The sequence below is a fragment of the Balaenoptera acutorostrata genome, chromosome 9, assembly GCF_949987535.1.
Source record: "Balaenoptera acutorostrata chromosome 9, mBalAcu1.1, whole genome shotgun sequence".
Lineage (NCBI taxonomy): Eukaryota > Metazoa > Chordata > Mammalia > Artiodactyla > Balaenopteridae > Balaenoptera > Balaenoptera acutorostrata.
The window spans coordinates 40,002,329-40,030,100 of NC_080072.1; the positions used below are offsets into that span (position 1 = coordinate 40,002,329).

General features: G+C 50.6%; 2 protein-coding genes across 3 annotated transcripts in view; one reads left to right on the forward strand and one right to left on the reverse strand.

Moving 5' to 3' along the window:
* OTOG (otogelin) overlaps window positions 1–18,675 on the reverse strand; it is an 86,766-nt gene extending 68,091 nt beyond the window's left edge. Inside the window, exons 1-12 of the mRNA XM_057553254.1 lie at window positions 18,579–18,675; window positions 12,976–13,068; window positions 12,639–12,793; window positions 9,891–10,009; window positions 7,617–7,822; window positions 6,646–6,776; window positions 6,277–6,383; window positions 5,761–5,870; window positions 5,239–5,367; window positions 4,278–4,386; window positions 3,940–3,986; window positions 3,300–3,445 (exon numbers count right to left, since the gene is read on the reverse strand). Coding sequence (XP_057409237.1) covers window positions 3,300–3,445; window positions 3,940–3,986; window positions 4,278–4,386; window positions 5,239–5,367; window positions 5,761–5,870; window positions 6,277–6,383; window positions 6,646–6,776; window positions 7,617–7,822; window positions 9,891–10,009; window positions 12,639–12,793; window positions 12,976–13,068; window positions 18,579–18,675 — 1,449 coding nt within the window. The remainder of the gene's footprint in view (window positions 1–3,299; window positions 3,446–3,939; window positions 3,987–4,277; window positions 4,387–5,238; window positions 5,368–5,760; window positions 5,871–6,276; window positions 6,384–6,645; window positions 6,777–7,616; window positions 7,823–9,890; window positions 10,010–12,638; window positions 12,794–12,975; window positions 13,069–18,578) is intronic.
* A 3,671-nt stretch (window positions 18,676–22,346) lies between these two features.
* Window positions 22,347–27,772, forward strand: part of USH1C (USH1 protein network component harmonin) — a 52,541-nt gene continuing 47,115 nt past the window's right edge. For both annotated transcript variants that reach the window (XM_007174855.2, XM_007174856.3), the window contains exon 1: window positions 22,347–22,479. In XM_007174855.2, the coding sequence (XP_007174917.1) occupies window positions 22,444–22,479 (36 nt within the window). In that variant the 5' untranslated portion in view covers window positions 22,347–22,443. The remainder of the gene's footprint in view (window positions 22,480–27,772) is intronic.

Sequence of the window (27,772 nt, forward strand, 5' to 3'; positions counted from 1 at the left end):
TCTGCCTTGCCTTTTGCCACCTTCAGGATGTGATGAGTGTGACCCAACTTTTGAGGACAAGTATTGTCTTGACTCAGACAGCAGCCAAGGTCAGGGCCAGGCCATTCTCTGGCAGAGAAAGGGGTGGGGGTCACTGAGGCCTAAAGAGGGAGAAAGCCCAGCCCTCCACCTAGTCCACAGCCCAGCATGGGTCCCCAGGGCCAGTGAGGGGCATGTCCAGCTGATGTCTGCTCACACTCAGGGCCCTCAGTGCTGGGGCTGCAGAAGCCAGCAGGGAGGAGGGACTGGGGGTAGCTCCCCTGGCTATGGGTGTGAGCCCCTGCTCCTCTATGCCAGGAGGAGCCTGAGTGCCACCCAGACCAGGACTGGTGAGGTTGGCTAGCATGGTCAGCTCAGGGACAGTGCAGTCACTACTGAGAGACAAACAAGCTCACATCTACCCCAGACCTGCAAGTTGGCCTTTTTCTGAGTTATGTTCACAAGTGGTTGACACAGCTCAGGGCTCACCTCCTCTAGGAAGCCTTTCCTGATCCACTTCCTCCTCCCACCCGACATCTGGGTGAAACAATAACAGGGAAAAGTTCCTCCATGGAGATCTACTCTGTACTGTCCATGTTGTCACAGCTCCTGTAACATAGTAGGTTATGGGGGTCTCTTGTCTGCCTCACCCACCAAACTGTAAGGTCCAGGAGGGCAGAGCCAGGTCTAATTCATCCCAGCCCCAAAGACTTAACATAGCTTCTGGAAGAAACAGATGTTCAGTATATGCTGAATGAACGAATGAATAAACGAATACAGAGATGTTGAAGGTACAATCCAAGGAAGCAGAGATTAAGCTGAATTAGACCAATTTTAGAGATTTTTTTTTTACCATCACATCAAAAAGAATAAAATACCTAGGAATAAACCTACCTAAGGAGGCAAAAGACCTGTATTCTAAAAGCTATAAGATGCTGTTGAAAGAAATCAAAGATGATGCAAACAGATGGAAAGATATACCATGTTCTTGGATTGGAAGAATCAATACTGTCAAAATGGCTATACTACCCAAGGCAATCTACAGATTCAATGCAATCCCTATCAAATTACCAATGGCATTTTTCACAGAACTAGAACAAAAAATTTTAAATTTGTATGGAAATGCAAAAGAACCCAAATAGCCAAAGCAATCCTGAGAAAGAAAAATGGAGCTAGGGATTTCCCTGGTGGCGCAGTGGTTAAGAATCCTCCTGCCAATGCAGGGGACGTTTCAAGCCCTGCTCCGGGAAGATCCCACATGCCACGGAGCAACTAAGCCCATGCGCCACAACTACTGAGCCTGTGTGCCACAACTACTGAAGCCCGCGTGCCCAGAGCCCATGCTTCACAACAAGAGAAGCCACCGCAATGAGAAGCCCATGCACCGCAACAAAGAGTAGCCCCCACTTGCCACAACTAGGGAAAGCCCATGTGCAGCAATGAAGACCCAATACAGCCAAAAATTAATTAATTAATTAATTTTAAAAAAGAAAAACAGAGCTGGAGGAATCAGGCTCCCTGTCTTCAGACTATACTACAAAGCTCCAGTAATCAAAACGGTATGGTACTGGTGCAAAAACAGAAATATAGATCAATGGAACAGGATAGAAAGTCCAGAAATAAACCTATGCACCTATGGTCAATTAATCTATGACAAAGGAAGCAAGAATATACAATGGAGAAAAGACAGTCTTTTCAATAAGTGGTGCTGGGAAAACTGGATAGCTACATGTAAAAGAATGAAGTTAGAACATTCTCTAACACCGTATACAAAAATAAACTCAAAATGGATCAAAGACCTAAATGTAAGGCTGGACACTATAAAACTCTTAGAGGAAAACATAGGCAGAACACTCTTTGACATAAGTTGCAGCAATATATTTTTTGATCCACCTTCTAGAGTAATGAAAATAAAAACAAAAATAAACAAATGGGACCTAATTAAACTTAAAAGCTTTTGCACAGCAAAGGAAACCATAAACAAAATGAAAAGACAACCCACAGAATGGGAGAAAATATTTGCAAATGAAGCAACTGACAAGGGATTAATCTCCAAAATATATAAATAGCTCATGCAGCTCTCTGTCAAAAAAAAAACCCAATCAAAAAATGGGCAGAAGATCTAAATAGACATTTCTCCAAAGAAGACATACAGATGGACAAAAAAACACATGAAAAGGTGCTCAATATCACTAATTATCAGACAAATGCAAATCAAAACTACAATGAGGTATCACCTCACACCAGTCAAAATGGCCATCATGAAAAAGTCCACAAACAGTAAATGCTGGAGTGGGTGTGGAGAAAAGGGAACCCTCCTACAGTGTTGGTGGGAATGTAAATTGGTACAACCACTATGGAGAACAGTATGGAGGTTCCTTAAAAAAACTAAAAATAGAACTATCATATGATCCAGGAATCCTACTCCTGGGCATATCCCTGGAGAAAACCATAATTCAAAAAGATACATGCACCCCAATGTTCATTGCAGCACTATTCACAACAGCCAAGACATGGAAGCAACCTAAATGTCCATCGACAGAGGAATGGATAAAGAAGATGTGGTACATATATACAATGGAATATTACTCAGCCATAAAAAGAACGAAATAATGCCATTTGCAGCAACATTGGATGGACCTAGAGATTATCATACTAAGTGAAGTAAGTCAGACAGAGAAAGACAAATATCATATGTTATCACTCATATGTAGAATCTAATTTTTTAAAAATGATATAAATGAACTTATTTACAAAACAGAAACAGACTCACAGATTTTGAAAACTTATGGTTACCAAAGGGGAAATGTGGTGGGGGGCAGGGAGGGATAAATTAGGAGCTTGGGATTAACATACACACACTATTATATATAAAATAGATAACCAACAAGTACCTACTGTACAGCACAGGGAACTCTACTCAATATTCTATAATAACCTATATGGGAAAAGAATCTGAAAAAGAATGAATATATGTATATGTATACCTGAATCACTATGCTGTACACCTGAAAATGACACAACATTGTAAATCAACTATATTCCAATAAAATTTAAAAAATAATAAACAATGAGGCCCAGGACAGGGAAGTGACTCTCAGCTAGCAGATGTTCTGGAGCCAGAACCCAGTCTACTGCCCCCTGGCTCTGCCCAGAAAGAATGGACAGCAGGATGAGTGGGCTGTGGAAGGACCTGAGGCCCTGCCCTAAATCCCCAGCGTCTCTAGGGGGCGGCAGCCAGGGGTGGCTGGCTGGATCAGGTCCGGGGTCCCAGCCCTTACCAGGCCACATGGGGCATTCTGCAGTGTCACTGTGAAGGTGCCCGAGGAGCGGCTCTTGGCGAGGATGTACTGACACGTGGCAGGGAACGTGTAGCGGCGGCCATCGAAGGTCGTGAAGTGGATGTCGCCAGTCACTGAACACTCGGCTGAGGGGCAGAGAAAGGCAGCTAACCCAGGGGAGCTGCCCCACAGGGAGTGCCTTTCCCTGCAGCTCTGAGCATGAAGAGAAGACGGCACCCTGTCCTCAGGTATCAGGGCGTATCTGGAGCCCTGGCCCTCCCTTTGAGAGCCCAGCTCACTGGGGAGATGCAGCCCTGCCCCCGCAGGCCTGTCTGAAGGGAGATGCAGCCCTGCCCCGAGCATCTCCCTCTGACAGGAGACCAGGCCCCAAGCATGGAGACCAGTCTCGGTCCAGGCCCCCCACGCCCAGGAAGGAGCCCATGAAAAACCCTCCCTAACAGGGGTGGAGCAAAACCCCTTAATGAGGCAAAGCAGCTCTGAGGAAATGAAGAGGGGCGTGCTGAGCCAATGGAACTGAGTGACCGCCCACGCCAGCAGCAGGCCTGGCCCCCAGAGCTTCCCTGCCCTAAAAGCTGTGGGACTGGTAGGGGGGTAAGGTCCAAGGTGGGGCCAGACATACCTGGGCAGACAGATGTGCTGCACAGCCACTTGCCCGCAGTGCATGTGCTGAAACACAGAGACCAGGGGGGCAGGGGCTCACCCCTCCAGGACTAGGATAGACGTCGGAGGGTTGCAGGGTCCGCAGAGCTCCTGCCCCCGCCCCCGAGTCTTCCCAGCTCTAAAATGGGTGGTGGAGATTCCACCCATAGAGTGGATATAATGAGATCTCCTGACTCAGAGATGCTGAGTGAGCACTCCCATGTGGTCAGGCTCCCAGATCCTGGAGGGGCAGCCCTGAGGGAAAGCCCCAGAAGTCACCGCCTCCCCCTTCCCCGCTCCCCAGCAGTGGACACGGACCAGGAGTTGCAGTCTTCTTTCACCACAGAACCAGTCGGGTACAGGGTCCCGTGGAACTCACAGGGACACTCAGCTGGTGCCACGCAGCCCCCATCCTCGAAGATCAGCCCTAGGGTGACAGCAAAGGCCCACTTAACTTACCTCCGTTCTTGTTCACAAACCTTTCATGGCTCTCCAGGGCCTGTGAAAAGCAGCACCTCATCCACACTCTTTCACCATCCAGCTCACTTTCAAACTTTCTCCTGTATAAATGCTTAATCCCCTCTGAGCAAATAATCCCACTTCCAGACCTTTCTCAGAGAACAACCCACCCCAAACAAAATGCATACTGACTAGCTTCTCCTCCCCACCTCTCAAAAGCCTGTCACTGCATCTAGAACCAGCTTAGGTGCCACCTCCTCCAGGAAGCCTTCCCTGACAGTCTCTCTTCTTGAAATGAATCCCTATATCTCTTCTTGTCTGAACCGCTGAGCTGGTCCTCACCAGATTATGCCTCAGACTACAGTCATGTGTGTAAGTGTCTTATCACAGCAACCTGATTTTGATCCCTAAAGTCAATGACTGTATCTTTATATTTTTTATCCTAACCCCCAGCCTAGCCATGTGAGCTGCACACTGTAGATGTGCTGCAAATGTATACACCATGAAAACAGTATGTGGATGAATGTTTAAGCAAATGCATGTGTGATAAATGAATAAATGAATGACTGAATGACTTGTCCTCACCTACACACCTTAAAAAGCTCAGTCCCAATGAAATTAAATACCCTGATGAACCTCTCAAGAGCCACTGTTCTGCCCCTACTCTCACCTCCCTTAAGCCATCCATTCATTCATTTATTCACTTATTGTTTGTTCCTTCATTCATTCTGCAAACAAGCATCCTCTGAGCCCTTGCTCCATGCCCATCCGTGTCGGGCCAGGAAGAGGCTGCCAGGCACCCACACCACCCCTCGCATACCGTCGGGGCAGTAGCAGCCGTCCACACAGGTTATCTCGCTGTCCACGCAGGATGCCCGGGGCTGGCAGGAGGCGGGGCAGCAGGCGATGCACTCGTTGTAGATAAAGGCCTTCTCCTTGCAGCGCACCGCTTGGAAGGAAGGGAGCAGTATGGCCTGACAGCTCCCTTCTGGCCCCAGCTCTGCCAGGACCGACCCAGGCCCCACCCCAAGCCCTGGGGTCGGGGGTGGGAGGGCTTTGATTTTCCTGATTCCCCTAGTCCCAGTGGGAGCACCAGGTGACCAGGAAATTAGTGAGAGCCTGGGAGACGCTGAGAGCCACCCTGGTGGCCCCAGGCCAGTCCCTCCCTCTCTGAGCCTGTTTTCCCATCTATCACATGCAGATGCAACCTTAGGGCTTAACGCTCTGATAACTGTGGTTCTCAGCAAGACAGGACATTGAGCTGAGGTCTGGGAATGCCACCCACAGCCCCAGGACAGAACTTGTTGGAATCCCTCCCTGCCCACCACCAGGCTGCACTTACTGCATGGCCGGAGCTGGTTCCTCCACCCCTGCAGGGGCTGACCTGCCTGGGCACATGCCCGGGCATATTCTGCCAGTGCCCGGCACCAGGTGGCTTCATCACCCGCTGATCTGTGCAGGGAAACCGAGGGTCACACTGGAATAAGGTCCACCCTGTAGCCAGCCCGCCAGCACCCGATAGAGACTGCCAGGGCTCAGGGCACCCTTCCGCGCCACACAGCTGGGGAAGGGAGCCAGGGAAGGCAGCCTAGACTGGAGGCAGGAAACCTGGGCTCTAGTCTCAACATTGCCCCTGACTTATGTGACCCTGAGGGAGTCAGGCCCCATTTCTGGGCCTCAGCTGAATGGGGAAGGTCGGTCCCACCTACGCAGATAAGAATTTCAAAGCTTTGGGAAACATACCTGTTAGGGCCTGGGATCATCAAGCTCAGTGGCCCACGTGATGAACTCCCACCCAAGACTGGGAGAGGTCTCCCTTCAACCCAATACCACCCGACCCTCCCGGCTCCCCACTCACTGGCAGAGATCGCTGGTACAGCTGGCCGTGAAGGGCAGAGGGCTGACATAGGCATGGCAGGCATCAAAGGGGGGCCGCAGCAGTGCCTCACAGCGGTCATACACACCCTGGGGCAAGGGCCAGGAGCCAGAGCTGGGGGCTGGCTGGGCCAGGTAAAGCCCTCTGACTTTGCCAGTCCCATACAGCACCCCAACTTGAGCCCGAGGGAGAGAAAAGGCCGGGTAGAGAGCAGACAGAAGGGGCATGGGCACCAGCAACCCTGGGCCCCTGCAGCCAATGACTTCCCAAGAAGTAGAAGGAAACCAACCTAAGCTAGACACTAGGGTGGGAGTAGAGGCTGGAGTTGGGGGCTCTCCCCAGGATCCAGACCTGCATGGTTCCCAGGCTCTGCTGCAGGCACGGAGGGCGAGGCAGGGAGGAGGTCGTGGGCCCTGGAGGCTGGTTGGGGGCCTGCTCCTGCCAGCTGTGCACAAATTCAGCCACATCTTCCGTCAGCTTCCCTGTAGGGGAGAACTAGCATGACCACAGGTGGGGAGCCCGAGGGCAGGCAGATGGAGCCGAAGAGATGCCAAGAGGAAGGCAAGGAGTTATAGAACCCAGCCTCGAGCTCCCATCCCAATCTGCATTTCCCTACGGAGCCGTTCTCCTGAAAAATCCGTGTGGTAAGAATAGTCAAGAATGCTCAAGATCCTGTGAGTTCCCTGGAGTAGATCCCTGCTGCTCTAAACTCAGGAAAGCAACACCATGCAATCGAAAGAGAATGAATGTGTGAGCCTGAACAAGCTCCCATACCGCTCTGAGCCCGAGTTTCCCCATATGTGAAACAGGGCAAAGAGTCCCCTTGTGAATTTATTGCAAGGACTATATGAGACCATGTGGGTAAAGTGTTTAGTGTGTTGTGTCTGCTCAAAGGTGTCACTTCCCTTCTGGCCAGAGTCACCATGATGTGGCCTGAACCCTTCACTTTAACTTCATGCCACTCCTGCTGGAGCCTTTCTCTTCCTGGCTCCCTCTAGCCCTCTGTGCCCTGCTGCCACCCCAGCCCCCTCCATCTCCCACTCACCTTGCAGGGTCAGTGCCACCTAGCAAAGTGCCCATTAGATCTCACCCAACCCTAGTAGACATTCTCATCATGGCTGTTTTACAGATGAGGAAACTGAAGTCCAGAGAGGTTAAAAGATGCCTGAGGCCACACACTTGGAAGGGACCCCTGGCCTCCCACTGCGTCTTTAGTGCCATGACCCCAGGGTTCTCTCTCAAGTCCCTTTCCACCCCTTCCAGCTTGACCTATCCCCCATCCCCACCAAAATCCCTTGGAGGCCACCTGCCCTGCACCTCACCATAGCTGGTCACCAGGTCGTCCTGGGGGTCGGCGTTGTTGTTCCCACACAGCCCATGGGTCCAGCCCAGGAACTCTGGGCTCATTTTAATGTAGACAGCCGAGGTGCCATCCCAGGCCAGCGTGAAGGCCGACTGATGCCGCACGAGGACATAGCCAGCAAGCCGCTGCAGGCGCATGCTCCCCATCACATGTGGCAGCTGGACCCTGCAGGGCACAGCCCAGAGCTTCAGGGCATCCACACCACCTCCACTAGCCCAGTCCCTTCACCAGAGGACCCACCATCCCCTACCTGAAGGACCCACCACGTACACAGGATCTGCCTCACCCCACGGCCACTGGTACCACAGGGTGTGAGGTCCTTATTTTCCCTGCCCCTGACTTCTTGGGTGCCTGGAAGTCCACAGTTAGAAAGGGATTCTTTTGTTTTCAGAGCTTTAAGTTGCTTTTTAAAAATGCAATTTTCTGGGACTTCCCTGGTGGTCCAGTGGGTAAGACTCCATGCTCCCAATGCAGGGGGCCCAGGTTCGATCCCTGATCAGGGAACTAGATCCCACATGCATGCTGCAACTAAGAGTTCACATGCCACAACTAAGAGCCCACGTGCCGCAACTAAAGATCCTGCATGCTGCAACTAAAACATGCCACAATGAAGATCCTGCGTGCCGCAACTAAGATCCAGTGCAGCCACAATAAATAAATATATATTTTTTTTTAATAAAATAAAATTGCAATTTCCCTTGCTATCTGGAATCACAGTGAGGGCAATCATGGGATTTTGAGCACTAATAGTGGTGGCTTTTTATACTAAAATTATTGATGTATCTTTTTTTTTTAATTTTTATTTATTTATTTATTTATTTATTTATTTTTGGCTGTGTTGGGTCTTCGTTTCTGTGTGAGGGCTTTCTCTAGTTGCAGCGAGCGGGGGCCGCTCTTCATCGCGGTGCGCGGGCCTCTCACTATCGCGGCCTCTCTTGTTGCGGAGCATAGGCTCCAGACGCGCAGGCTCAGTAGTTGTGGCTCAGGGGCCTAGTTGCTCCGTGGCATGTGGGATCTTCCCAGACCAGGGCTCGAACCCGTGTCCCCTGCATTAGCAGGCAGATTCTCAACCACTGCACCACCAGGGAAGCCCTGATGTATCTTTTATTGACAGTGCTTCAGTAAACAAAGTGCAGTTAGTAAAGCGAAAAAAAATAATAAATAAAAAATAAAATTGCAATTTCCCTGGCAGGGATAAATCTTAGAGTGACTGAATTTGCCAGTTCCTTTCTCCTAGACAGGAGAGATGGTATAAACAGACATCTATTTTGCTTATATTTTTGGTGGGGAGCAAGAAGGGTGTAGGAAGAGAAAAAGAAAAAGCCAAGAGAGAAGACAAACAGGGAATGAAAGAAAAGATGCGGGGCTACAGCAATCTTGACACCTCCCCATTTTACCGGCACAGGCTTGCCTAGCCAATCTGGAATTTGGCAACTTTCACCCAGCTGAAAATTAGGAGGAAGACAAATGAAGTGTCTAACCAGCCAAAGCTGGTACCAAAAGATCCATCTACCAATGCTTCTTTCATAGGAGAAACCCCTGGGCCTTCAGTTCTACACTCAGCCCCAGAAAGCTTGGTTACCCAGTTTCCAGGTCTGAAGCAGGAAATAAAAGAGGGGAGAAGGGTCAGTGCAGGAAGGTCCCCCTGACAACAACATGAAGTGGCAGTGGACAGCAAGGGAAGGAAAGGCCAGTGAAGAAGAAATGAAAGAAAGATTTCAGGAAGGACCACAGTCTGGGGCCTTTTGGTATAGGAAGCTGGGACTTCACCCCTCAAGTGGTCCCTCAGGCATCCCTGACGTCCCAACAAGGTAAGTGACATTCAAAATGAGCCCAGGCCATCAGAAAAGGGTGAAAGTGTGCTCAGAATCTGTTCTGAGGATGCTTCAACTATGTATGATACATTCAGGAAGATTTCCTTCAACTTGTGAAAGAAAAAAAAATTAAGCATGCTTATAGTGGTAAATTCTCAGCTATCTGGGAAACTCTGCTATTTGCCTGAAAACCCACTGTCTAGAAATCCTGACAGTTCCAGAAAATTGTGAGGGACTCTTTCTGCAAACCCAGCTGACTAGCAACCCAGCTGGCCTGCCAGTATGCTTCTGCCCTGGTGTGCTGCTGTTTGCCCCCTAAAAACAATTTCCTTGAGGCTTGAGAAGAGAAGATGCTTACCCATCCACCACCACCCATGCCAGGGAGTAGGGGAGCTCAGGGCAGAAGATGTTACAGTTACCTTATGCCTCCATGGGTGACCTCCTTGGCCAGACGGATCTCCTGCTCACCCGCTAAGAAGAGGCTGACAGACCTGGAGCAGGTGTAGGGGGAAGAGCCACACTGCGGGTCGTTGTGCACCTGGTGGGGGAGAAGGGGCGGTTCGGAGGCCAGTGTGCAGGTTCCTGCCACACACCTGGCCCCGAGCTTCGGTTGTGAGCCCAGGGGCACCCTCTTGAGCTTCCACTAATGCCAACAGCCTGCCTACTGCATGCCAAGCGCGTTTCCTCTGTGATCTCTCCCAGTCCCCACAATACCACAGGAAGGTCAGAGCTCTCATCACCTGCATTTCAGAGAGGAGGCAACTGGTGCTCAGAGAGGTGAAGTGACACACACAGCCAGGATTCTAATCCAAGTGTGCTGTCTTCCTATTTCCGGACTTTTCTGTTTATCCATCCCAGGTTATCCCATTGGATTGAAAGCCCAGTTACACACACCATCTCACATTCATACAAACCACACACACACACATCTCATATGTATATCACAGGGCACTCTCAAAGCACACACTATAAACACACACTCCTACCACAACCCTGGCAGATACAGCCTAGCCCTCCCCTGCACACACAGGCAGACATGTCACTCCTGTGCTGCCTGTCACATACATGTCTCCTCTGGCCCCTGCTCAGACAGAACCTATACATCCAAGGCCATAGGACCCAAGGAGGGGAGGGGTGGGGCTCCCAGAGTTTAGGGAAAATTCTGAAAATGTCAATCTGCCAAATGTGGAAATCCATCCCATGAGTGAGCAAACCTTCCACTAGGGGCTTCCCTGGTGGCGCACTGGTTCGGAATCCGCCTGTCAATGCAGGGGACAAGGGTTCGAGCCCTAGTCCAGGAAGATCCCACATGCCACGGAGCACTAAGCCCGTGCACCGCAACTACTGAGCCTGTGCTCTAGAGCTCGCAAGCCACAACTACTGAGCCCGCGTGCCACAACTACTGAAGCCCGCGCGCCTAGAGCCTGTGCTCCGCAACAAGAGAAGCCACCGCAATGAGAAGCTCACGCACCGCAACAAAGAGCAGCCCCCTGCTCGCTGCAAGTAGAGAAAGCCCACGCACAGCAACGAAGACCCAATGCAGCCATAAATAAATAAATTAACAAACAAACAAACAAACCTTCCACTAGATTATCATTAAATGTGGTTAAGCAGCCTGGAGCCATTTCAACTAAAAGTGGGACCTGTGAAAGCCATTCCATAGTCTAAATATTTTTCAAACTTTTGTGACCATGACCCATAGTGAGAAATATATACACATATAAATAAAACAAAAGTTTTACAAAATAATATTACCACTATTAATGTGTAATGCATCCTTACAATATTTTCTATTTATAGTCTCTTTTTTCTTTCTTTCTTTTTTCTTTTTATGCTGGTTATGACTCATTAAGTTCATTTCATAACCCTTGAATGTGTGGCATCCCATTGGTCTAAGTAATTGTGACATATCCATCATGAAATGACACAGTCATGATGTGTGATACCCATGATACCCCGAGGCAAAGCGGGGAGAGTTGGTCAGGGTTCCCAGTGCACCCAGGGCATAGCTCCCAGGCAGCCTCTTGGCAGGTCTATGCCTGAGACAGAAGGGGCACACCCAGCTGGCAGAGGGGTGACACTGAGCACCGGGATCTCCCCTATCTCCCAACCCCTTGGCCTTAACTCCGCACTGGCCGAGGTGCCCTCCAGCAGAGCTGGCTCCCCAAGTAGACTCTTCTCCAGGTAGAGAACTGTGCCTGAAGGTGACTGCCCACTCGACACACAGGTTAAACGTGAAAACCAGGCCTGCCCGACAGTGAGTCTCACACGTGTTCATATACAAGACAAACTTTTACTGAGCATTAATCCAGGTACTGGGAACAGCAGTTGAAAAGACATATTCCCTGCCTAGAAAGCTTACATCTGCAGAGTAGGACCAGAAACAGATCTTTGTAAGAGAAACACAATGACAGGGTAATGATGCGGACCTTTGGTTCCACAGAAAGGAGCCCCTGAGCCCACTCAGGAGGTCAGAGCATGCAGAAAGGTTTCTTAGAGGAGATCACCCTAAAGTGAGTCATCCAGGACCTCTACCATTTCCTCTGTGGTACCATGCTCTTTCTTATCTAAGGTCCGTAGCACCCAATGTTCCCTTGGCCTAGAATGTTCTCACATCCGCCCCACCCCCACCCCTTCACTTGGCTAGCTCTAATTCATTCTTCAAATCCCAACTTAAATATCATTTCCTCCAGGAAGCCCTCCCTGATCACCATCCTTCCCAATAAGCAAGGTTAGGTTTCCATCACATGCTCTTCTAGCATTTGGAACTTCTCTATTGCACTCAGTTGCACTTGAAATGATTCATTTGACTTGATGTCTGTTTTCCCCATTAGACTATAAGCTACATGAGGACAGAGACCACATCTGTGTCTTTGTTCACAGAGCCAGCACCAGGCCTTGTGCCAGAAAGAGTATAATTACGCACTTAATGAATACTTGGTGAGTGAGAGACTAAGTGAATGAATGGCCAGGGGCAACCAGGAATGGGTGGGTGAGTAAGAACCGTGGAGCCCTCAGCTCCCTCCAGGTGCAGACGCCCTGGGCGGGAGCTGGGAGAGGAAAGGAAGGTGCCAGCCTCTCTAACCATGACAAGTAGATCCCAAGCCAGCCCAGCCTTCAGGGTCTAGTAGAACCTTCCTAGAGAGGCAGGGCAGGGAACGCCTCACCTGGACTGAGAAGGTCTGCCCCTCGGGTTCATGGCGCCCCACCAGGGTGTAGCTGCCCTTCCCAGACAGGTAGTAGTAGAGGCCATCAAATGTCTCCACGTGATGCTGTCCCCACGCCCGGCAGATGCTGTCCCGCTCAGGGCCGACATTGTACACTGAGCCAGAGAAAAAAGAAGCTGTCTGTGCAGCAGCCGTCGGCACCGAGCCAGAGGCTGGTGGGTTCCAGCCCTGGCAGGGCCACTCCCACTCCCCTCTAGCCCAGAGCCCCACGTCTCAGGCCCGCAGATTTCCCTGTACCCATGGCCCCTCTCGGAGGTGGGATGGAGCCCAGACCCACCCATCTGGCAGCGCGGCCCAGTGGCATTGAAGCGTCTGCAGTCGCAGAAGGCCGGGTGCACACACTCACCCCCGTTGAAGCAGGAGAACAAGTCTGCAAGGGAGACAGAAGGCACCGCCCCGTCAAGCCAAGATTGGCAGAACCCAGCGAGGCAACACCTCCCTCAGGCTGGGACCCCAGGCCCCAGCCCCCTCAGAGCTACATGGAACTCAGATCCCCATCACAGGTAGCCCCAGCTTTCCTCAGTAGCTAGCTTTAATGGGGGCAGGAGTAGGGCACCTCAGACAGCTGCCCCGCCCCATCCCTAGCCAGCTGTGGGGTGGGGTCTCAGAGTACCTGCCTTCCGTATGTGCCAAGTGGCCCCCAGGCCAGCCCCACCTAGGCCTTCAGCTTCCTAAGCTAAAAGTTCTTGGCCACCAGGCAAGGCAGGCGGAACTGCGAATATGGAGCATATGGGGTGAGGAGGGAGACTGCCCAGAGATCTTCATGTACTGCTCTTCCTCGCTGTTCCCTAAGCTCAGGGAAAGAGTCCAGGGCATAAACCAAGGGAAGGGGAGGGGCCTCACATTTGTAATACAGTAGAAAGGAAGGCCACAGAGGATGACAGGACAAAGCAGAGCAGAGTGTGGTGAGGGAAGGAGCCATAATGTGAGAAGAGGGGCCACAGACAGAGGCCAGATGACGAGAGAGGCCATGGACACAGGACAGGCGAAGGGAGAGGCCGTGGACATAGGACAGGGCAAGGGGAGAGGCCACAGAAAGTAGAAAGAGGCTACAGACACAGGGTGACGTAGAGAGGGAAAAACAACCACTAAACAAGAAGCTCAGTCTCTCTGGAGTCAGATAGTGTGAGGCAGACAGCCGCAGAGCCATGGTCATCAGAACAGGATACTTCCTCAGCCAGGAAGGAGAAAGCAGAGTGGAGCTGGAGGCTGGGGCTGGGGACGGTGGAAAGAGACCCCATGCAGGGAAAAGAGGTCCCAGGAGGCCCCGAGAGAAGCCTGGGCCTGCGCTCACAGGGCTTTCTGCGGGCCAGGGCCTCCCACAGGCCACAGGGAGGGGCACTTACAAGATGGTGCACATTTGGCCCGATGGAGTCGCCTTTCCCAGGAAGACATGGCCAAGGAGTCCAGGGCTTCAGCCTCCTTTTAAAGACAGGAGAAGGAAGAGAACGCAATCAAGGGCTGACCTCAGGGAGCACAGCCTTCCCGGTGGTCACAGCCCTTCCTGCCCCTCAGCTGGAGGGAGACAGGCCCTCTGCCGCTTGGTGCCTCAGTCACCCCCACTTCCCCAGACCCCCCTCTGAGAGGTCTGCAAGGCAGGATTTTCAGGCCTGTCTTAGGTCCAGAGGAGTGAGGCCTGGTTTACACCCTCCCAAGTGGCGTCGTGGTGGCAGGCTGGGGAGGCCTGTAGCCTGAACACACCCGCTGCCCTCCATGCCCCAGGGTGTCGTCACCCCCCGCCCCCGCCTCCCCAGCTCCTTCCCTCCCTAGTAAACCTCTGTGTCCTCCACAGCCCGGAACAAAACCCCCTTGTCTGGAGAACAAACACGACACCTCCTCACCACAGAAACTACATGGGGCAGAGCTAAGAAACAAAGGCAGCCCCTCACCCCAGGGCAGGGGGACATCCCCCCGACCCCCCACCCAACCTTTTGGACCCTTCTAACAGCAAACACAGTGCCTCGCACATCACCACCGGTTGTCCTCAGAACTCAGCTCTGAGCCAGGACTCTCCCCAATACCACACATCCGAGGACACAGGCAAAGCCCTGTGAGACCCTATTTTCCAGACCAGAAACCCCAATGCATGGTCTCTAGAGATACAAAGCATCTGAAATCAGGACTGCCCGAACATCATGCGTGTTCTGTTACCACACGGCTAGTCGCCCTCTCAGGACTCCAGCCCGAGGTGTCTGACGTCACCTGGGACTGGGACCCTGGGCACAGCAGGCTCCTCCCTCTCAGGACCTCAGCCCCCGCATTTGTACAACTTCCCAGACTGGGTGCCCAGTCTGGCCCAGGGATGGTGAATGGGAGCACGTGTTCTTGCTCACAGGGCCAACGAGGCACAGACCACACTGAGGGTGTTTGTCTCACATGTTTTCTCCCCCGCTGTCACCTCTGCGTCCCCAGGCTGTATCCCCAGCCTCTAGCAAAGGACTTGGAACATAGGAAGTATGCAGAGCACCTGATCCCTGGAGCCCAACCCCAGCTCTTTGCACCTCCTGCAGGCACCCACCCCCTCCCCCTTCACTGTCCTGCTGACCCCCTCGGAGGTCACTGGCCCTCCTCGACCAGGTATCAGTGTTCTCACTCCCTGGTTCCTGGGTTCTCCCAGCTCTCCTTACCCTGTAGATCCAGGCTGAGCGCCAGGAGTCAGGCTTCCCACCCTGGTAGTAATCAGTCTCACGGGGCCTCAAAGACCACTGGCAATGGAAGAGAGCAGCCGGGGAAAGGCTCATCACCAACATCCCCCAGGCCCGAAGAGCTTAATTCAACTTGGTCCTTGTGCCTCTCCCCTCCTCACTCCCCTCTCCCCCAGATGTGGCCCCTGTGATCGGCCTTGTGAGGGTAAGACAGCCTGTGCTGCAAAAAGCCGAGGCCATTTTCTGGTGAAGAATTTTAAATCCTGTCCAAATGATTCATCTTCAGTATAGATCAGGAGTTCTTAATCATTTTTATGCAATGAACCTCTCTGTCAATCTAGTGATGCTTACGGGCCCCTTCTTGGAATAAATGTTTCTAAATACATAATATAAAACATAAGATTACAAAGGAAATCAAGCATATTGCAATGCAGTTATCAAATATTTTATAACTGGGTGACAGTAATATTTGTGCTTCTTTATTAATACGTTAAATCACAAGACCAAGCAGCAGGCCGTATCACTGCCAGAATCTGGGGGCAGTGAGCATAAATGAGATCTGGAGATAGCAACAATGATTGCAAGGTGATAGGAAAATATCTGTGATTTCTACTGGTGACAGTCACAGACACTGCTATTATTCTGTGGTCTGTAGCCTCTAGTAATAATTAAAGGGAAGGTTAAATTTCTGTTCCATTGAGAAACAAATGCATTTTTCCCCCATCCAAGTTCATGGACTCCTGGTCTACACCATCAATTCTCCGGAGAATGGCTGAGCTCTATAGAGTGAGGTAGCACTGAAATGAAGGGTGGTGGTCTACCGGTCTGAGACCCCCCTCCCTCACTGAAGAGGGCACTCCAGGCAGAAGCCCTCAAAGGATCCCCAGGTTCACTTTCTAACTAGTAGCCTCATTCCTCCCCACCCTCCCCCCACTCCAGCAGCCTTAAAGGAGGGCCATTCTAACCCCTTGTTTGCTCTAAGGAGTAACGTGAGAAACCTACTGGGGTTGCCAGTAGGTTGGTCTAGATGCTTCCCCAAGGAAAAGAAGGGGAGGCCTACCCTGGAATCCAGCAAGGAAAGAAGCCCACTAGGGGAATGAGATGCTTGGGAAAGGATCATTACCCCACTAAAATACAGGGATTCCTGGGGTCCGGAGGGGCATTCATGATACAGGGGAACAGGCTGGCTCTATCCGGAGACCTTGCTCTGCTGTGCCCTGAGGGCCCCGGCAAATCATTCACCTACCTCAATTTCCCCATCTATAAAAAGAATGATAAAAAAATTTTTTAAATAAAATAAAAATAAATAAAAAGAGTGATGACATTATCTTTCAATTCAAACTGTACCTGACTGTGATTCTAAAACTTGGGGCCTGAGGAAATGGGCAAAAGAGAAAAAAAAAACCCATATAATCCAGACATCAGAAAATAAGCATGCCCTTAGTAGATGCAAACTATTAGATACAGAATAGAGAACAAGGTCCTACTGTATAGGACAGGGAACTATATTCAATATCCTGAGATAAACCATAATGGAAAAGAATATAAAAAAGAATGTATATATATGCATAACTGAGTCTCTTTGCTGTACAGAAGAAATTAACACAACATTGTAAATCAACTATACTTCAATTAAAAAAAAAAAGAAAAGAAAATAAGTATGCCCCCTCCTACCTTGGGGTCTTCATATCTATTTCCAAAGGGCAGGTATTTGGGACACACTGTTTTCTATTATAAATGATGCTCCCATCCTACTGGCACAAGGAGCTCCCCACAGCTGATCCCCAGGGCCAGGGTGCGTGAATTGAGGCTCGAGATTCTCTGGGGGACCTGGCTTCGGGTGGGCTGAATTTGTAACGTGTCCGTGGTTGTAGAAAGGAGACAAATGCAGGCCAGGATTAGAAAGAGAAACTGAGTCACCTGATCCAGAGACCGAAGAAGTTTGGCAAAGAGAGAAAACAAAGCACCACCTCTCCCTAACGCACGGAGGAGCTGGGGAGGGTAGGCAACAGTGAATGGTCAAGACTCAGAGGATGGTAGTCAGGGATCTGTTTCTCAACCAACCTTTCCTTGCAAACCCCACCAGGTGGCCCGGTTTTTGTCTCTCCTCTCAAGGCAGCACTGCTGGGGCACTGCTCAGTGATGAAGAAGGGCCTCTGACAGGGTTTAGACCAGGCAGGGAAAAGAGACTCCACTCTCCCAAACCCTCACCTTCCTACTTTCACCAAGGGAAGGAAAGAGCTCAGCTGTCTCCTGATAGCACCTTTGTGCCTTCCTCCCCTAAAAAACAATTTTTAAATAAATAAATAAATAAACTGGCTACAGAGCTCCAAGAGATTAGGAAAGTGGGGATAGAGGTATCCTATAAATTTGCGTACTTCAGACACATTCTAGGAATCTTGTTTGTTCCCTCTGAATAACTGCAAAGACACCCTTCCTGCAACCTACAGAGCTCCCTGCCAGCCTCAAACCCAGAGAGAAATAAGCCCCTGCCCAGTGAAGCCCCCCTTCCCCAGGCCTCCCCTTACCTGGCCTCCCATCACTGTTGTAGCATCCCCTATGGCAAGGATCGCCTCCTGATGGCTGTGGCTAGATGAGAAACAAGCCTGGCATGGGTGAGGGGATAGGAGTGGGCCATGCCTCCCCACCACCCCCAGGCCCATCCCACCCTCTATGCTAACCCCTGGGGTCACCCACTCCAGGAATAAAGATGGAACCAGTGAGTGGGGCAGCCACAAGCTCTTGCCTACTCACCTGGGATCCTGGGCTGGCTCAGGCTGCAGCTCTGCATTGCCCCAGGGTGTGGGTGCTGCGGCTGGGGAGGGGGATTACTCTCTACTCAAGCGATGCCTCCCACCACCTGCCCCCCACCTGCTAGGAAGCCTCTCTCACACCCCATTCTCTCTCCCTGCAGCCTTCTCAAATCCTTTCTCCCCCTCCCTGGCGACTCTTCGCCAGCAAAGGTCTCCCTCCTCCTTCCCCCTCTCTGTGCCCCAGTTCTCTCTGGTTCCCCCCACTTGGGTATCTTCCACCCTGCCCAGCTTGAGAGCCATTCCCCTGGTTGTGGCTGACCTTTCTTTCCTTCTGCGGTCACTCTCCCCCGACCCACTCCCTGGCTGTCCCCCTGCCCTCCCTCAAACCTTCTGTCTTTCCTGCCTCTCTCCAACTTGCCCAGGCCCGTCCCCCTAAAGGTTCCCTCAGCCCCCTGGGGTCCCCTAGTCCACACCCGTCTCACCGAGAGACTGTAGCGGCAGGGACTCCCCTGCCAGCTCACCCCGGGTCAGCCAGACGCAAGTGACTAGCAGGCAGAACGCTGGCGCCAGGGCCCCCATAGGGGCACGCGGGGACTAGGAAGCCTGAGCGAACAGCCGGGGTCCCGAGTGCCTCTCCCGCGAAGGCAGGGTAACACCTACTCGTAGGAGGCCGCCGTCCCTCTCACTCTCTTGCCCTGGGCTTCCCTTCGCCCTGCCTCCCAGGCTCTTGGCTCCGCCCTGAGCTGGAGTGACAGGACTGCCCAGCTCATTACCATAATTTAGGCGCCTGACGGTGGCCCCGCCTTTGCCCTTCTAGGCCTTAGGCTGCACCTCCCCAGGGGAGGCTGGATTCAGATCACGCAGCCCTAAATCCCTTGGGGGAGCAAGGAGGCAGTCTGTGCAACTTCCAACGTCCCTTGCTCCTCAGAGATCCCTGGCTCTGGAACCTGGGTTTCCGAAGCCCCTAACACCAGAGACCCAAGATGCTGTTATGAGTCTGGTCCTATGCACTCCTTTTACAAAGGCCCGGGGACATGCTACTCCGTGGTCAGTGGCAGACCAGGGCTCAGGCCTGTGGAGTCGTAGCCTGTGCTCCCACCACTCCCCACTACAGCCTCCTGAGTCCCCAAGTCCCCACCCTACCCCCGGTTTTGAACACCTCTAGAGAATGGATCATGCCTTAATCCTCTGTATGTCCAGCACTAGCTCAGGCCCCAGCTTGGGGAATGTTGACTGAGTGACAGAAGTGCCTCACACTCCCATATTATTGCTCCCATCAAGGCCATACTTTGACAAAACAACTTTAATTTTGTGAACAAGATACCCTCTCTGTCCAGGGGGAATTTTAAAATGGTAGAAATGTGGGCCTCTGAGAGCCTTGGGAAACTTTGTATCATTCATTTGGCCAACTAAGTGTTAGAACACCAGCTAGATGCCAGGCCTTATAGATGATGATGATGATGATAATGACGATAGTGTTGGCCCTCATAGGCCCCTGGGCAGGGGTATACATTTGGGATGCATTCATTCATTCATTCATTCAATCAATTTGTTGAGCTCCTCGCCACACATTCTTCTGGGAATAAAGTGGTAAATAAAGCACACATAGCTATCCCTGTTGTGGTCCGTGCGCAGGTTGGAAGAAGAATTTCCAGACACCAGGTATTTTAGAAAACAGTGAGTTTATGGAGAACAAAGAGCAGAGTTAGTGAGGGGCGCTGCAAGCACAGCTGGCCGACTTCCTGATAGACCAGGGAGAGGTGACCCCATTTGTGGGCTAGTAGCCTAATTTTATAGCCTGAAGACAAAGAAAATTCCTGTTGGCAGGATGGCATTAGGTGATAGGTCAGGGTGCTACAAGGTTGCTACCTGGTGAATATTTTACCTAATATGGAGTCCGGCGGGGTGGGGGTGGGGGGGTGTGTGGCTGTCCGGTTTAGATTAGGAGAGCCCATGTCAACAGTTGCTATGGGGGCTTGGTTAATTCCGGAGTTTTTAATCCTATATGCTTGATGTAGGGCTCCACAAGCCCCACACGGGGTATTTGAAGCCATGGGGTTAGATGGGAAGATGAAGAGGAAAGAGCAAAGGATGGAGCCTTAAAGAACACTGGTTAAGGAATGGGTGAAGGCAGGGCTGTCTTAGTGGAAGCTTGAAAAGGAACATTCATGATGTAATAGGGAAGGACAAATCTGACTCCATATTGAAGCTGTTTCTTTTACTTTAACCTTTGTATTCTATTGCTTTTGCTACAAGTTAAGAATGTTGCCAATCGCCTGAAATATACAGGATAGCCCATTCTCAAGGCTCTGACCTTTAAAGGTATAACACTTTCCCATTCATATAGAAATAAAAAGTTTCAGAACAGAGAGTAACATTTGTCTTGTTGGACCTTTATAGGAACATTGTGACCCAGACCTACCTGGACAGCTATATGAACAAAGAATTCCGGCACCAAGAAGTTTGCAACCTCACCCCTTCCCCTTTCAGTATAAAAGAAGCCTGAATTCTAACTCAGGGAAGATGGTTCTTTGGGACACTAGTCCACCATATTCTTGGTCTGCTGGCTTTAAAACTAAAGTTGCTGGCGAGGGGGAAGGGTAAGCTGGGACGAAGTGAGAGAGCAGCATGGACATATATACACTACCAAATGTAAAATAAATAGCTAGTGGGAAGCAGCTGCATAGCCCAGGGAGATCAGCTCGGTGCTTTGTGTCCACCTAGAGGGGTGGGATAGGGAGGGTGGGAGGGAGGCGCAAGAGGGAGGGGATATGGGGATATATGTATGCATATAGCTTGTTCACTTTGTTATACAGCAGAAACTAACACAACGCTGTAAAGCAATTATACTCCAATAAAGATGTTAAAAAAAATAAAAAATAAAAATAAAAAATAAAGTTGCTGTTCCTTGCCCCAACAACTCGTCTCTCAATTTATTGGTCTGTTGTGCAGTGAGCAGTTCAAACTTGGACTCAGTAACAATGAGATAGGAGAACCAGGACTCAGTTTTGTCCCTAAAACCAAGAGGGAAGCATTTAAAGAAGAGTCTGCAGGGGGCAGTGGTCATGTAAAAGAAGGATTGGGGTGCCAGTGGATGGCATTCCCCTCATAAGGGCATTTGCTGCTCTGCCTGGATTCTATATACGAAATAAACAGCCATATGACATAGTTACGAAATGCAGAAAATCAACAAAGTAAATTGGAGGGGAATATATTTTGTGTGTCTTTCCTGGGCCTCTGAAAATCTCACAATTCTTTTATCTCTGACTTAACTAGTTAATACGAAGGGGAGAACATGGATGATATTTTAAGGTTCTTCTCCAGGAAGGATTTATATCTTAAACTAGGCAATAATTTAGCCCAAATAAAAATAGTCTGCTGACAACACTTCAGCTATTGGTGGTGGGCTGCAAAGGAGGGGGTCTTTAGGTGCCTCTGAAGTTACAGTTGTTTACTGATTTGGGCTGCTGTCCACCTCCTGTCCCCTGTCCCTTGACATGGGGCAAACAGGGCAGGCCCTCACACTGAGTTAAATCCAAGAACAAGCCCCATAATTAAAAGCGCCCACTCTTTCCATTCACGTCTGTTTTTATCACCCCTCTCCTGGCCCCCTCTTTCCTCTCAGTCTGTCCCAGGCTTGGTTCATCATTATCTTTGCACCCCAGCACTAGACCTAGGAGTCAAGCAAACTTTGGTTGAATTGAATCAAATGAATCAGATGGGGCCTGGGCCCTGGGTAAAGGTCAGCTGTAAATCAGGATGTCATTGCCAGGCCCTTCTATGCTTCTGTGTGTGTGTGTGTGTGTGTGTGTGTGTGTGTGTGTGTGTGTGTGATTGGAGGGGAGCTAGGGAACGTGGGAGGGGAAATCAGTTAAGAAGGTGCACTCCCACCCACTGGTTCAGGCTCCTGTGGGCCACAATAAGACCCAGCCCCAAGGAATTCACAAAGAGAAGATTTCTTCCAAGTGGGAAAAACCCACGGAGGAATGCACACTGAAGGTGAGATGCCTGGCAAAGGGTGACAGACAGCTTCCTGAGATCCTTTCCCTCAACTGCGTGTGCCTGGGAGCCATTCCAAGAGCAGCGCCAGCCTCAAGTCCAACCACCGCTGCCACCATCACTGACACACACTCCAGCCCATTTGCTCCAGGGCATCAGTGAGAGGCGACGCGATTCAGGACTTGGGCCTCCCGCCTCCCCGCGGCCCCGCCCCGCCCATCCCAGGCCCCGCCCCCTCCCTCCCAGGCCCCGCCTGTCAGGGTCGCCGCCTCTGCCGGCTCGGGGCAACCAAGCATTCCGCACCCGAAGGAGCTAGTTGTGAAGTGAGCGGTTCGATCTGGCCCAGCCATGGACCGGAAGGTGGCCCGAGAATTCCGGCACAAGGTCAGAGCTGCTAGGGGCCCCTCAAGCGCCCCGGACCTCGGAGTCCGGGGCGGAGTGGGTGGGAAGTGGACACCCTCGGCACCACCCCTCGCTTTCCCAGCAGGGCCTGGGGCTTTGGGCGGGCTGGGACCCCGAGGGTCATTTGGTTGCCAGCAGGGATCCCCAGTAAAATGAGGGAGGTGCAGTGGGACTCTAGGTATAGGAACCACTAAACTGATCTCCTTAAAGTGTCCTTTCTCTTTCTGTGCTCCAGGTTTGGGACTTCTCTGGGGTTAGAATTCCTTCCAGTCTTGGTCTGAGACAGGCTATTTCTCTGCGATAGCCCATAGCAGGCAAACCCCCTCCCTGCTGGTGCTCCCAGCTCTGGGCTGTTGGAACGTGTGGAGAGGGTTTGGGGTAGTGTCTGAGAGGTGAGGACTGGTAGAGAGGGGAAGTGGGTGCTTCCTTCTGTCTTTTGACCTCAAAATTCCAGTTCGAAGCACTCCAGGCAGCCCCCTCCCCACTTAAGGGCATTTCTGACGGCCTGAGAAGTAGCTGCGGAACTGGGGCTGGCCAGGGGGCAGTGGGAGGAAGGGAGGAGGCCCAGGCAGTCAGCCAGAGCCTTCGGGCTCTCCCCTGGTGTGTCCCAGTGAGGGGCCTCATTGGTGGCCCGGAATCCTCAGAGACCATCACGGAAAGCTACTGGATTTCACCCAGGCTTTCCAGAACTGTTTCCAGAGCTGTGCAGGAGTCACTGAGACCCTAAGGTCAAAGAGGACCATTTGAAGAGACCCAGTGGACCACCCCACCAGGCCTGAGGATGCCTCAGAGCCCAAGGATAAAGGCAGGGGTGTCTGGAGCTACCCACAGGCCCTGCCTGAGGGACGGGTGACAGTACCTTGAGGCCTGCCCAGAGGGGCAGTGTCTTTAGACCAAGCCAACCCCCTTCCCAGGCCTGAGGGGGCAGAGGTCAGGTAGGCAAGGTCAGGATGCTTAGCCCCTCTCTCGCCACACACAGGCCCAGGGGAGCCCAAGGAGCCAGCCAGTGCGGAGGCCACAGGGGCTAAAAGCCAGGGGCTTGGGGCTAGGGGCCGACGGTCAGTTGTCCATTTAAGAAACATGTTTTGAGCACCCACCCTGTGCCAGACCCAGCCTGTGCCCTCAAATTGCTGGTCATGTGGGTGGGAGGCAGACCCTACACTAATAACTACCCACAACTGGGTGCTGAGTGTTGGAATCAAGGTTTGGTGAGGGGACAGAGAGAGCAGCTCATACTGGTGGAAGTCTTCTGAAAATGAGGCCTTGGGATCCCAGGGGTGAGAGATAACCAGAAGTTCACGCAGGAGTTTGGGGGCTGGTAGATAGCAAGGGGAGTGTGAGACAGTGTTCACCAGCTCATCCTGTTGCAAAGGGACCTGAGGGGAGAAATTTCAGCCGCTGAGGCCGTTTGGTGAGTGTAGATTTCAGGCAACCCACGTTGAAAGAGCACAACTGCCCGTCCCCCACCCCAAGATGACTCAGGCTTAAATTTCAGTTTCCTGCCCCTGGGCTGAAAATAATGTCGGGTCCTCTTTTGTCTTCTCCTCATGGGGTACTTTTCTCTGCCTCTTTGAGGGAATTATATCTGGGGTCCCTGGTGTCTGACTCAGCCCCTGGGTTAGCCCCTATTCCTCTTCCACAGGCCCCATGGGCTCCAAAGGGCCTCAAGCCTCTGTGTTTCCACTGCCCTCCTCTTCCGCATCACAAAAGTCATTACCTATTAATGCCCCTGTGTGAGCAGGCAGGGCATGCTGGGCAAGGCTGGGGCTGGACTTTGTGCCCTGTTGCTTCGGAGGCAGCAGCAACCTTCCCCTCCCAGGGTGGAGATCATCTAGGAACTGTGGAGAGAGGATGAAGCAGCAGAGGAGAGACCTTGCCTGTTGATTGCTTTCTAAGATGTCCCTTCCCTAGCGTTTCAGAGCAAATTTACCCCTTGGGAATGGTTTGTAATCTAAATAAATTCTTAGTCATTGGAGGTAACATTTTAAAGGTAGTGTGTTGTCATGGAAAGTGCTGTGTGACCTGGAGCAAGTTATTAACCTCTCTGTGCCTCAGTTCTCCAATTTGTTAAATAGGGATAACAATAATATTTAACTAGTAAGTTTGTTGTGAGTACTAGATGAGATCTACACATGTGTAGGAAGCTTAAATAGACCCTTTTACTTAGTGAAGCCTCAACAAATGTCCACTGTTGTCTGTTGTCTGGAGTTAGGTAGAACTGGGGTCAAATCTCAATCCTGTCACTCACTGCCAGTGAGACCTTGGGCAAGCCACTTAATCTCGCCGAGCTTTAGTTTCCTTAGCTTTGCGATGAGGTTCATAGTGCTTACCCCACAGGACAGTTAGGATTAAATAGGAATTCAAATACTGGCTGCTCTGGTCATTTGGTAATCATTTGGTAAATGACCACACTGTTCCCAGCTGATACCTGCAGAGCATCCTGTTGGATGAGCCAACAGTCTCCAGGCCATTGAGCAGGGACTGTTGGGCTTGTGCAGTTTCCCCAAGGCCACCAGCAGACCAGCAGTACTTGCATGCCCTTCCCGGTCACAGCCTTGGAGTCAGGATACCAAGGTGAGGGGAGGGGGTATCAGAGACTAAGACTTCTACCCCAGAGAACCAGCTTTTCAAAAGAAGGCTGCCCCTATGCTCACTGCATCTGCATGTTGCAGGAACTCGGTTACTCATTTGCTCAAACAGTATTTATTGACTGTTCAGCAATCATGCATTTATGGGCATCTATACTGTGACCTGCCCAAAGCTAGGCATCTGGCAGAAGAGGTTGGGGGGATAAATAAGAAGGTCAGAAAGAGCCTCTACATTCTAGGGATTTGCTAATTATTCATTCAGTCATTCATTCATGCATGCAATAAATATTGACTGAGCTACTAATATATGCTGGGCAGTACTCTAACCATTGAATAACAAAACAAAGTCTCTGCCCTCTTAGAGAGCACTTTCTAGTGGGGAAGACAGACAGTTAACAAGTAAACCAAAGTATCATATATGAAAGTATCATATAATGCCAAGTAGTAATGAATGCTATGAAAAAAATAAACTGAGGTGAGGGGATAAAGAGTGACGAGATAGTACTTTTTATAGGATAGTCAGGAAAACCTCTCTGAAGAAGTGGTATTTGAGCAAAGACATAAAAGAAATGAGGGAAGGAGCCATGGGGATATATGTAGAAGAGCATTCCAGGAAGAGGGAACAGCAAGTCCAAAGGCCCTGAGGCAAGCATTTGCTTGCCTTCTTTAGGAACAGCAAGTAGGATGGTGTTTCTGAGAATTATGGAATGAAGAGTGGTAGGGGGTGGATCAGAGGGGTGGTGGAGCCCTGATAGGCCATACTCAGCATTTTGGGTTTTGTTCTAAGTGAGAGAAGCCAGCTGGGGAGTGACATGACTGAATTACATTTTAAAAGAATTGCTCTGACTGCTGGTAGAGAACAGACTGAGAGGGCCAAGGGTAGAAAAGGGACCCTCACTTAGGAGGCTTCTGAAGTAGCGCAGGGCACAGGGAGGGGAGGCGGGGGTTGGACCAGGTGGAGTGGCCAGACCGAGGATACATGTTCAAGGTAGACCTGACAGCCTTTGCTGATGGGATTGGCTGTGGGTGTGGAGAAAAAGGTATCAAGGGTGAGACTATGTGTTGGGAGGAGGAGCAGGTTGGTGGGGACAGAGCGGGAGGTGGTGGAAACCAAGAGTTCCATTTTGAATGTTTTATGTTTGAGATGCCTTTTAGATCTCCAAGTACAGAGGTGACTAAGAATGCCCTCTTGCACTGCTGGTGGGAATGTAAATTGATAAAGCCACTATGGAGAACAGTATGGAGTTTCCTTAAAAAACTAAAAATAGAACTTCCATACGACCCAGCAATCCCACTCCTGGGCATATACCCTGAGAAAACCATAATTCAAAAAGAGTCATGTACCACAATGTTCATTGCAGCTCTATTTACAATAGCCAGGACATGGAAGCAATCTAAGTGTCCATCGACAGATGAATGGATAAAGATGAGTGGCACATATATACAATGGAATATTACTCAGCCATAGAAAGAAACGAAACTGAGTTATTTGTAGTGAGGTGGATGGACCTAGAGTCTGTCATACAGAGTGAAGTAAGTCAGAAAGAGAAAAACAAATACCGTATGCTAACACATATATACGGAATCTAAAAAAAAAAAAGATGGTTCTGAAGAACGTAGGGGCAGGACATGAATAAAGACGCAGACGTAGAGAATGGACTTGAGGACATGGGGAGGGGGAAGGGTAAGCTGGGACGAAGTGAGAGAGTGGCATGGACTTATATATACTACCAAATGTAAAATAGATAGCTAGTGGGAAGCAGCCGCATAGCACAGGGAAATCAGCTCGGTGCTTTGTGACCACCTAGAGGGGTGGGATAGGGAGGGTGGGAGGGAGACGCAAGAGGGAGGAGATATGGGGATATATGTATATGTATAGCTGATTCACTTTGTTATAAAGCAGAAACTAACACACCATTGTGAAGCAATTATACTCCAATAAAGATGTTTAAAAATATATATATATTAAAAAAAAAAAGAAGGCCAGTAGCTGTAGGAGTGTGAAAATCAGGGGAGAGGTCTGTGCTAGGATAAGCCTCAGTGAATCCTTGGGGAATAGGTGGTATTTAAACCCCAGAGACTGATGAGGTCACTTAGGGACACAGTGCAGATGGAAAGAAGACCCAGAACAGAGCCCGGAGCACCCCAATCTGTAGAGGAGAGGAAGAGGAGAAGAAACAGCAAGGAAGGCAGGAGAACCAGCAGAAGAAGGGCGTGATCGTCTGTGCCCAGCACTGGGTCAAATGCTACCAACTAGGTAGCATGACACGAGTCTCTTGAAAAGATGAAGGACAATAAAACATGAGTCAGATAAATCCAGTACTATCTGGGATGCACAATGTGAAGGCCTGGGCAGAAGTGGAGCTAGATCCATTCATCCCAGCGACATTTATGGAGGGTCCACTCTCTGCCAGCTGCTGAGAACATGGAATTTGTATTCATTTATTCTTACTTAGTTTAATTAACAAACACTTAGAACTTGCTACTTTCCAGGCACTGTTCTAAGTATTTAACAACTATTAACTCAATGAATAATTAAAAAAACAATTTTTAATCTCTCATAGAAGGATGAAGTCCTATGAGATACTTTTATCCCCATTTTACAGATGAGGAAACTGAAGCACAGAGACGTGCAAACTCAGATGGGGAAGAGGCTTGTGGCCTCACTCCCCACCTTCCCCTAGACC